The following is an 11,259-nucleotide window of genomic DNA, read 5'->3' as shown; positions in this document are numbered from 1 at the left end:
ACGGTACGAAAGTAAAGAAGTTCTTCCTTGACGAATGCTTCTATTAACCTAAGTGTGTTTGCTCGTGTGTGGTGCCTAGGAAGGCGCAAGAAAACATTGCACATAACTGAAGGCAAGAAAGTGATAAACCCATCATACCAGGGTCAAAGATGGAAGCAACTATACTGGTGAGGCTCACGCGAGTATAATCCTTGTCCTCCAGATTGCTAACTCGGAACCCCAACGTGTCATCTTGCACAACGGCACCAAGCACTTTTTCACTCCCACTGTCTGTCGATAGGAAACCTGGCGCACTTTCTAAAGTCGGCTCTTTTCCCTCATGCATCTTTCGGACAGACTCAGCTGAGTTAGAGATCCAGTCTTGGAAGTGCAAATCGGCTGCAGCTCAAGCCTTTTTCACAGCTTTAGCGTCGTTCACCGCTTCAGCAATTGATTGGGCGGATCCCAAAAAGTCGTCGATGTACATCCTTTTAGTAACAGCGTGGACGGCTTCTTGCCCCACCTCCGCATCTATAACGGCTCGATGAGTGATGCGGATAGCAATAAAGGGCGAACATGTCGCACCGAAAGGCAGTCTTTTCTTGCGACACATAATAGTTTTTGCGAACTGAAAGTCCTGCCACAATAAACAGAAAAAGTTTGCATCAGAGACCGTAAATCGGAACCGACTAAACATCGCTTCAACGTCAGAAGCCCATGCCATTGCGCCTTCCCTAAACTGGACAAACAGAAAGGGAATAGAAGTTTGGAGGGCTGGACTGCTGAGGATTACGTCGTTTAGACACTTTCCGTGAAACGGCGCTGCTGAATACTTCACCGAAGCAGCATTGTCTTCGGATAGAATAGACGCGTAACCCTCCATCGTCTTCTGCACAGCAGTTTGGTAGTCGGACTAGAATTTGGGGTCACTGCTAAAGCGTCTCAGCAATCCACTGAGACGTTGTCGCGCTATCTGCCGGTTGCAGACCAGGTTTGGTTCACCTGTTTTACAGGTGATAGGGACTTCATGTCCTTGCCCTAATTTTCTCGTTCCAGCTTCCATAATGGAGACAGCTTGCCGGTCATCTGCTGATAGGCTCACGAGCTCGGACTCAGTTCCAAAATTCTCCGTGTCGCAAAAGCGTCGCAGCTCTAATGTTAGCTCTTCCAGCTGAGTGGAACTGGTCATCCTATGAGCCCGTACAGCGATAATGGTATGCGCCATCTTGAGCAACTTCCTCGGATCATCCAACCCATACGACTGCTTATGGCAGTTGTTCCGTATTCCTTCCCAACCCTACATTTAAGAGGGACCAATAGATGGGGGTAATCGGTGATGATAAGGATATCGACTTTTCCTCATGTTTCGGTGACCGCAAGGTCCGCAAGATGAGTCCATCGTAGCTTCAGGGTCGCCCAATCCGTATCATTGCGCTCATCATATCAATCATATCTGTTGCGCTAGCAACAGTGGGGAGCGTGGAGCAAGACAGATCCAGCATCTCGCTGGAATCGGTATAGATCTGGAACTGGATATGTTGGGATGGGTATCGGTTCACCACACTGCCAGCACCATCCACCGTCAGGACCTGACGAAAGACCACCAATCTTCAGGATATTGGCGAACCCGTGCCTCATCAGAGTGGAGTCGCTGCCCTAATCTACAAAAAAACGTTGGCCCATACTACGTCTCCATGATAATCCAGAACCTTAAGCCGCATCATTTCCATTGCTAGTCGTTGACTCGGATTTCTAGTTGGCACCGTTGTTGATCTAGATTCCTCGGGTGACGGGCTACTAGCTACTTTTGCTGGGTAGTGAAGAAGGCTGCCCTAGCAGAAACTTGGTGTCCAGATGGGGTCTGCGTCCGCGATACTCTAATTTTGACTCATTTTTTTGGTCAAGTTTGCGTACTGAATACGGAATCAACTTCCTTAAGTACTTTCGGTTCGTGGTCTGGTACTAGCTTAGTACAAATGCGGTATTATGGACGCAAAAAAGAAGCGAAGCGCTTAAGTTCCTGGTACCAATGTTGGGCTCATTTTTTACTGGTCTCTTGTACGCTAGCACGAAAGCCGAGCGCTACAGCCCGTGGTACGAGTATTATACTCGTCTAATACTGGCCTATGTCCTCAGAATTTTCTGCAAAAATTGGGATTGATGTGGATACAAAAAACCAGCATTAGACTCGTTTTTTCACTGGCCTATGTTCTTACAATTTTTTTGCTTCAATGTTTTTACACCGTTGAGGAGCTTTATTATCAGTTTTGGAGGCTTCAAATACACTGACTTGTATCTTGACTAATCTTCTCTAGTTAATAAATAAATTATAAATGCGGAATAAGATTGGTACAATTTTAATAACGTTTTCCGGTTTGCGCATTCAGGCATGATCCAATATTGTTTAGCATCAACCTGGCCTTTTCAGACAACAGAATTGTTGTCGTCTGCTTTGGAGGAAATCGATTACGTCTAACAGGCATGCAAGGGAAAATCAATACCTAACTTTCATTCCTTTTTTTTCTTTGTACGTGGACATGCAGAATTCTAGCTTAGCAATCAAATAACCTTACTAAAAGAATTGAAAATAATTTAAAAGTAACTGTGAATACAACAGAAAATGGTTTCCCCATACATGGCACTTATATAAAAAACCCGAAATTGGAAAACTGGCAACGCCCATGCTGTCCGTATGAAATTTGTACGTATTTCACAGAAATGCTTTCAAGTTCTTCGACAGAGACTCACCTTATTGTTACTGTTCTGAAACGCTAAATTACACTCAGGTTGGATTTCTTATTTAATATTCTACGTCTAGTGCAGTCTTTTGCATTCGTAGTGCAAATTTAACATTACTACTGCAAAGCTTTGAGCAAGTTCAAAAGATTACTGCCACCATGGATCGTGTAGTTGACGATAACGTATTACATACTAACCACGACATAATTCAGCAGTCACACGTTGCAAGAGACATTCAGGTATACTTTTTCTTCAATGTTCTATATTATTATTAAACATTTTCTGTGGTTCTAAATGTTTATCCCTCAGGAAGGAAGACCATTTTGTGAATGGTGTGGAAGATATGTTACGATACAGGAAAATACTGAAAAGACCAAGCCTTCCAAATACAAAGAGCCTTCATTCTTTATCGTACAAACCTTAGAAAGGGCTGTGACAACAATCCATTATGTCTCTACAGCTTTGTGCCCTGTTACTGGTTATCAACGGACCACAAGTTTTTGCTATACCCACCATGTACTACATCAGAAGGCAATTTGAATCCTGCGTGTTGGGGGGGGGGAAACATTTAAAAGATTTCACCACCCATTCAATACTTGGCTGGAATACGATGTTCATAATATTATGAATCCAGAGAACAAGCCTGGTAAGTTTCACTTACTTTACGTGCAATTATATTGTAATCTCTAAAATTAATTTTCATGTTGTTATTGCAGTGAGTTTTACGACAGCAAAGCATGTTGTCAAAGAGGCAGCTGCTGGTCGTCCTTTAGCCGAGGCTTTCATTTCCGATTGTGAAAGAACTTGGGGGAAAGGAAAACGTGTCTCACAAAAAAGGAAGAGGTACGGTGATGACAGTGAAGACACCAGTCCGCCTACAGTTGTTACGGCAACCAGAACAAGTTCCGTCATCAACATTATTCAAAGTAATTACATTAAGATATTTTCAAACTTAAAAATTCTAAACTATTTTACAATTCAGGTAGCAAGAGTGGCGAACCAAAGGGCCACAGCAGCGCAAACAGTATAGAATTTCAATATTTGTCGGATGATGACGTGCCTCCATCTTCACAAACAACGGTAAGAAACATATCTGCAAATCCACTTGTAGGCAAAGTCCTGAGAGATAGTTTTAATTTTCTCATTTCTTCTCAGCTGGCCGAAAACTTCAGTGGAAGGCAGTTCCTCGCGGCGACGATAGACGGCCTGGTCTCTCAATATTTATGAACCTCATTTCAGTTCTAGGAGGTATATGGAAATGCTACATTGTATTTCATTAATTAATTTTCCTTCTTTTTATTTTAGTCGTTGCGGACGCAAAGGCGCGACAAAAAAACGAAGAAAATATTGAGATTGACTGTTTATTAGTACAGATCAAGACGTGCAGAAAGAAAAGTGGAGAGAAATACCGCGAAGAAAGAAGCATAACACCCGTTGAAGCTCAGTCAGCTAGGTCTTCGCGCGACCAGCCAACTTTTGAAGCGCCAGTACCTAGTACTATTTACGAGGCTGAGATGTAGTCGAAAATTGCTGCCTTGGAAAAGAACATAAGAGATTTCAAAAAACCCATCGAATAAGTTTCAAATTTCTTGTTTAAATGTCTTAAAAGATGTTTTTTTTTCTGTGTCCTCGCCATGCCGTGTTGGCCACATTGCGCCTTTCTAGTTGTTACCGAGTTGCTATGGCAACCCGGATCGGGCTTCGCGCGTCTGCAATTTACCCTTCCTGTTCCCGAGTTGCCATGGCAACCAAGATCGGGCTTCGCGCGCCAACCATTACCCTTCCCTTAGTTTAATTGGCGGCCTATTGTTTTCGCGATGCGAAAACGATTTGCGATAGTCTTTGTGCCGTGTTGGTATGTTGCCAGGACGAACTGGATTTATCAGTCATTTCATGTTAAATATAAAGAAATTTGTGTTATTCTGCAGTCATTTTTTTCTGATACTGTAACAATCTTATGTAGGGATTAAAATGCATTTAAATAATCAAACAATAGTCCCATAACGGATATGGGATACGAGTATTGGGACGAGTGTAGAAGATGAGCCCCGGCTGAGTCTAACGGCCGGGTATGTGAACGGCTTTTGGCTCTAACTTAAGAGGCTCACCGTCTTTTTTTCTTTTTTTTTACCGTCCTTGATACCAGTCTAGGAGGCTGTTATTGGCTGGAAACAAGGGGTCCACATACCCGCCCGCTGGACCAGTCTAGAACTCTAGACGAGTCCTAAATACCAGTCTTGGATGGGATTTTGCCCTCTGAATTTCTGCTAGGGTGTGGTGGTAAAGGCGGAATTCTGGATGCCTGGACATCCTCTTCTGGGTACAGAATATGGCGGAAAATTTCGTTCCAGAACACCCAAAGCACAACCTGTGTTTTGCACAGAAACCTCTCTTTCTCCCACCGCCATAGACTTAAACTCACCACAGTGTTCTAGTTTGTGATCGCAATGACATATAAACCAAAACGGACTAAGGCGTTTTTAGCGAGCAAAAAACTCTCTGAAACTCGATTGGCTGAGGCCTGGTGACTGGGAGCTTGGGGGCGATTGGTGGGCTTTGGAGAAAAGACCGGAAGTTGGTCAGCTGCAATGCTATAGACATTCTGGTATGCCGCGGCTCTGCTATTGAGCCAGGACCCGAAACTGCCAAGGCTTCTCGTCTATTCACTTCCCCGTCTTGCGTCGTTCAATGCCAGTCGGTCAGAAAGCTGGAGCCTATTATTTTCTCCATCAGATCTGGGGCGGAGGTTCCTCTAATCCTGCTATCGTATAACTGGGTCCAGATCTTCTCCGCAAAACGTATGAAGGTAGCCGGGCCATTTCTGAGCGGTAACGGTTCAATCGTCTGGAGGTGTGAAGCTCTTATAACATCTCGGGGTCCACTAGACTGTTTGAGACGAACTAACGCCTCTACATAGGCTGCTTCTTTGCTTCCAAGTCCACGCGCTAGGTCTGAACAATCTCCTCTGAGGTGAAGTTTGAGGAGAGCTAACTTTTCGCCTGGTAATTTCCCCGTATCATGAAAAAGGATAGGGAAAAGATCGATTCATTCAAACCAGTCTAAAGTCTTCCCGGTATGCGGCTCGGTATCCGTCTTCGCTGATGAACTTGAATAATCGCTGATGGCGGGCATAAATTCCCGGCAGCGATCCAGTCATCTGACGCTACATGTTGCCTCGGCGGATTAAGATGACGTTGCCGTTGAATCCGGTTGATCGCGAGTGAAGTATGAGGAAAAGCTTGTTGGCTGACGGAGCTAAAACTATCCTCTTCAATGTTCAACTGTTGATGGGCCTGTTGTGCTTCTTCAGCGGCGATACAGGCTACTTCTCCCCGATTGGAAGCTTCCTCAGCTTAACTACGAGCTTCTTCAGCTTGACGCTGCGCCGCTTCGGCTCTCTGTCTGGCAACTCTATGCTCCTTTACCTGCTGGGCATCATCAGACAACGTGACCTATTGGATTTGGCACGTTGCGACTCCTGCAACTTCTAAAGGACGTTCTCCGACTCTTGCAGCCAAATCCTCCTCTTCCCTATCGACGACCTCACCTGCTTGTTGGAGATACCTGAGGTGGATGCTGCCTTGCCGATCACTTTTAGCCTGATCTTCCACCGACAGTAACCCGATGTGAAGTTGGCCTGCTTTTGACAGGAAACAGTTGAGGTTTCTAAGCAAACTGAGATGGGTTCTCGTGAACCATGAATACAAATAAGACTGTCGATTCGATTGACGGTTGTAGTGATTTGCTGTCGAACCACCCTCCTCTGCTTCCTCCATGCATTGACGATGGCTGAGTCTCCTTCGCCATCCTTTCTCGTGGCTGGATCCCCGCAAACCGCTCCATCGTTAGGGTCAAGACTATCCATAACGGGAAAGGTGTGAGTTGCAAGATGATTTCGTAGAAAGAGCAAGGAGAGACGTCACAGATTGAAGGAAAGGCAACTACTGAGACCCAGTGGACTCAATGACAATCGCCTACTGGCTGCCGGCAGAAACGGCACAAGCTTTGCTGATGAGCTCCGCTTCAAAGGACCAAAATGTTTCGAAGCTAGTTTGAATGACTCCAAAGCTTTTTTTGAGGACGCTCCAGGCTTGATATAGGTAATGAATGTCGCCAGATTTGGAAATATGGGGCGGTCCTTGCGCTGTAACAGATCCCGTGTAGCTTAGTATGGTATTTTTTTAACGAACTGTGAGCAAATTATGCTCTCCAATGAATCTATATAATGTTGGGTTTCTTCCTTGAATTGTGATGAAGTATTTTGTCCACTGACAATATCTACATAGATTTTTAAGTTTGTTGAAATTTAATAACTGAACTGCTTGTAAAGTTCTGCTTCGAGACAACCACTGGCATATGCTCATTAGATTTTAACAGATCTAGGGCTTATCCCCCTAAAAGCTATTCCCTAAAAACCTATTTCACTTTCCTTTTTAAAACGCTATGCACAGAAAAATCCCGTTCCTATCAAACTTGAAATGCCGTGACAGAGACGTCGTGACCCGATTTAAGGTTATATTCATGTGAGGAGCGAAAACAACCTTGGTGAACACGCTAAATTTGCGGAATTTCTGCAAAAAAATTGGTGGATCAAAAATTACAAGCACAAACATTATGGAAGATCAGAAAGTGAAGGAAGCACGGAAAAGAACCAACCAGGAACTAAAACGTTTTCACGTAAGATTGATACCCGGATAAAAAGCTGCCTCTCGGCTTAATTTTCACTTCAAAAAGTTTGCGGTTAGCAATGTTTAGTTTGTTTCCCACAAAACGAGTTTCAAGTGCCAACCCTTTTTTGGCAGTGCACTACTGGTGCGTTTTTGTCGTCTATTATTGAACAATATTGCTCAACTATGATTTTTGCGTATACCGCCGCCAGATGGTTGTAAGTTCAGGCTGTTGAACCTACGTTTTCTCGTTAAGGGTATAATTCTCCATTTAACTGTAAATGTTGAACTCGCTTAACGTTGGTGCACACCATCGTTGTTCTTCAGTTGAACTTCGAGTAATGTTTATCCCCGCCCCGTTTTGTGATCATTAAATAATAAATCAGGCAAAAACCTTTTAGTTCGCAAACCAGTTTTTAAATAAACAGTATGTTTTAAATAACTAATACAACGAAGCCAAATAAACATCTTCATTACATTTCCCTCTTTCGCACCCTTATTAATTACCAAGAGTAGACTTATTAGTTGCAATATAATATGCGCATCGCAGATGACCTAGATAATCCTCTGCTAGCTAACTCACGCGTGTGATACGTCATCAACATCACACCATGTGATGAGAAGACGCATCTTCTGATTGGTTGCACGCATGATGCCCATAAGCGTCACCCACATCACGCCACTTCGTGAAAATGCACCTCACAGGGAGAATGATTTGCACTTAAAATTAGATTTTCGTATTTATTAAAATGAAAACAGAAGATTTAAAAAATGAAACATCTAACAAAAACGATTGAGAAAATCACTATGATGAAATGGACAGAAATGAACCTCTCAATTATCAGTTGATTTAAAATCAACTAAATTGTTGTGTAGAGTTTTTTTGCAAACTTTAACTTTTGCCATTTTAATGTTTGTGATTTTCACTGAGACTTAAAAAAACTGGACTCTTCTAATCGTCAACAAAAGCAGTAGCTTCTATATACTCTCAAAGATGCAGTTGAAACCATTGGTGGCAATTTAGAAACACATTCAACAGGTGTTCGATCAAAGGGAGGTCTCTTGATCAATTTCAATTTCAATATTGTTTCCTGATTTCGAGGAAACAGAATTTCAACATTACTATTTCGAAATTCACAATCAACGACATCGGGCGATGATATTTGGTTTGAATAAGTTGAACATTTTTATTGTTGCAGTGATTAGCTTATTATCATTTTTTTCTGCTGCATTGGTTCTTCGAGATCTGCCAGACTCTTACTTCAATTAAAATTTTAGTTAAGGTAGTTTTTCCTTTTAACTCAAAACATCGCAGCCATTAAATAAGTGAATGCTATTAGCGTCTTTATCGTTTTCTAGCCCATTTTAATTTTAGATCAAAGTCACGTCAGAGAAATTCGAATTCCACTTTCTACACCTTTATTCCATTCCGATTTCCTTGACTTCTGCCACTGATTGGCAATGAGGAAGAGGTACTACTGCCGTAAGATCTATTTCGTTATGAGTAGAATGGGCAAGTGAGAAGAACACCCGATAGTGGTGCGGGATACCTTGGTTCGTTTCTAGGCACAATCAGTTATGTTTTTCCCTTAACTCTTCTTTCCCTAACTCACATTAGGCGCAGCGCTAGGTTCTGTTTTCCACTGATTTTTTCAACTTACTTCGATTCTGAATTAGTTACAAACAGTGGGAAGTGAACCTCTGTTTGGGTTATTACACCTCTCTAGCAATTTAGTTTTAGGTGCAGTAGGTATTGCGCTCTTACTGACTGTTGTTATACTAGGCCATGGTCGCGCCCATCTAGTAATTGTCGATATCATTTGGCGCAACTCCTTCCTATCTTTTATGCATATTATCATGCAACTATAATTTTGTAATTGATAAGCAAACTTCCAACAAATGTAGCGTTTTTTCTTTTTAGGAATTATGTTTTTATTAATTGTCGCGTTTAATAGGTATATAGACACATTTAACAATATTTTTCATGCATTCATTTCTCCCTATAATAAAGCCGCCTAAAGTGGGACAGGCGCCTGTCCATTGTCGACTCGGTACAAGGCAATAACCACAAAATATTAGTATAGCAATATCTTTTTTAATTATTGAGTTTCAGATTTGAAAAAAATTCCATTAATGGAGAGTAGATAAAATATTGATTTTAAATAATTACCAATTTATGGGAGAAGAAAGATAATACGGGAAAATCGAAACTGTGCAATATGGGTCCGGTCTCCTCTACTCTAAAGCGAAGTCGGATCTTAAAGCATTGGACAACGGTATTTCACTAACAAAATTGTCAAATCAAGAAAGAGATAGAAGACCGATTAGAAAGCAGCATATAGCAACGATGCCAACAATACAAGATACCTCTTATCCTGAGAAATGGTTAAAAACAAAACTACCAACTCAAGCATAAGGATCAGTGGCGATGTAGTTGTGGAATATGGTACCAGTAATCCAGAGATTGACAAGTTCCCATTCTTGTTGTATAATTCTAATGACATCCAGGAAGGCATTGGGGGATGGGGATCAGATTAGTCCTCCATCAATCATTGCTATTGGTAAGAAAAACATTTTTAATAATTTTTTTCTTACTATTGTAACGAAGCCAATATACGTCTTCAATTATATTTCTTTTCTGTAGTATCTTTAATAATTAATTAGTATAAAACATGTCAATTGCAACAACATATATACGCAACACGGGTGACTCAGATGGACACCTGCTAGCTGACTCACGCAGGCGGTACGTCACCAATATCACGCCACGCTGGACACATCTCTTGATTGGCTGCACGCGTGAAGTTTACAAGCACCTCCCAATCGTGCCAATTTGCCAATATGCAAAGTTTAATCGTGAACCCAAAATATGGGAAGGATCAGACTAGAACTTGCATCTGAGTAAAGTATTCGCCTGAATTTATTCTTGTTGCGCTTATCTTTGGTTAGTAGTATTGTGTAGGAAATTGTACGCTTTAGTGTGAACTTATTTGCCTAAATTGCTTTAATTTGCATCTGTTCAAACTTAGTTATTCTTGGACAGTGCATTTGTCCTCTTCTTGACACTTGTTCAATCTATTTGATTGTGAATTGCCTTAGTGAGCGTGAGGTTATCTCGTTCGCTTCCGTGTCGATTTCTTTCCGCTACCTACTCGTGTTATCACGGTAAGACTTGGTTATAATTGTCTCTCTTTCTCTCTCCCGTTGCCCTACTGTTTCTTTATTTTCTTTCTATGTCTTGCTTTTTGTTGTATGCTTCACTTAGAATAATAAATCCATCATTGTGGGGAATACGCCTCCGAGCTCGTTTTTATTTCTTATTGTCTTAATACAGTAAAGTCAGTCTTCCCACACGGGAAGATGCTTTACACTATGGCCACCTAAATTGACTTATAGAAGAAAATATTTCACATGAATGGAAAGTATCTTGTAATTAAATACAGAAGAAGGAATCCTGAATTTTTTTATCCTGTTCGTATCAAGGTATATATATTTAAACATGAATATTCTTTTTTAATATTCATAAAGCTTTAGCGGATGTTTCCATCGCCAATTAAAATATGAGTGAATCGCAAATGGACTTTAATGATGGAAGCAACACTTGTAGTAGTTCGAGTTAATCTTTAAACGAGTCTTTATTTTTAAGGCTTGGTATGTGTGAATGGTTTCATTTGTTTTTAAATGATTCAAATTTTCTTTTGTATGAAATTACAAGAACAGATGTTCATCAATCATTCATTTCTTTCCAGAACAATTGTCCCGGCGAAAACTACACCTTTAGAACCTACCACCTAGCGATGACGTAAAGGCAGACCAATCACATTGCCCTACCAAATTACTGTATAACCCCAATATCTCTTACCCCAACCGCAAT

General features: G+C 41.5%; 1 protein-coding gene across 1 annotated transcript; it reads left to right on the top strand.

Annotated features, from left to right (window-relative positions):
• Positions 1–3,289: 3,289 nt before the first annotated feature.
• LOC130700502 (uncharacterized) lies at positions 3,290–4,238 on the top strand. The gene is made up of 5 exons (XM_059496683.1): positions 3,290–3,364; positions 3,435–3,644; positions 3,701–3,798; positions 3,891–3,966; positions 4,024–4,238. Exons 1-5 carry the CDS (start codon positions 3,343–3,345, stop codon positions 4,236–4,238), a joined length of 621 nt encoding a protein of 206 aa, XP_059352666.1. The 5' UTR covers positions 3,290–3,342.
• Positions 4,239–11,259: the final 7,021 nt, after the last annotated feature.

The sequence above is a fragment of the Daphnia carinata genome, chromosome 8 (assembly GCF_022539665.2).
Source record: "Daphnia carinata strain CSIRO-1 chromosome 8, CSIRO_AGI_Dcar_HiC_V3, whole genome shotgun sequence".
Lineage (NCBI taxonomy): Eukaryota > Metazoa > Arthropoda > Branchiopoda > Diplostraca > Daphniidae > Daphnia > Daphnia carinata.
This window is presented reverse-complemented; position numbering and strand designations above follow the sequence as displayed.

What these genes read in the sequence shown, in the direction of transcription:
- LOC130700502 (XM_059496683.1), top strand. Translation starts at nt 3,343, where the DNA reads ATGAATCCAGAGAACAAGCCTG. An exon ending in GAATCCAGAGAACAAGCCTG is followed by an intron (nt 3,365 to 3,434) that starts GTAAGTTTCACT and finishes TTGTTATTGCAG; the next exon opens with TGAGTTTTACGACAGCAAAG. An exon ending in CGTCATCAACATTATTCAAA is followed by an intron (nt 3,645 to 3,700) that starts GTAATTACATTA and finishes TTTACAATTCAG; the next exon opens with GTAGCAAGAGTGGCGAACCA.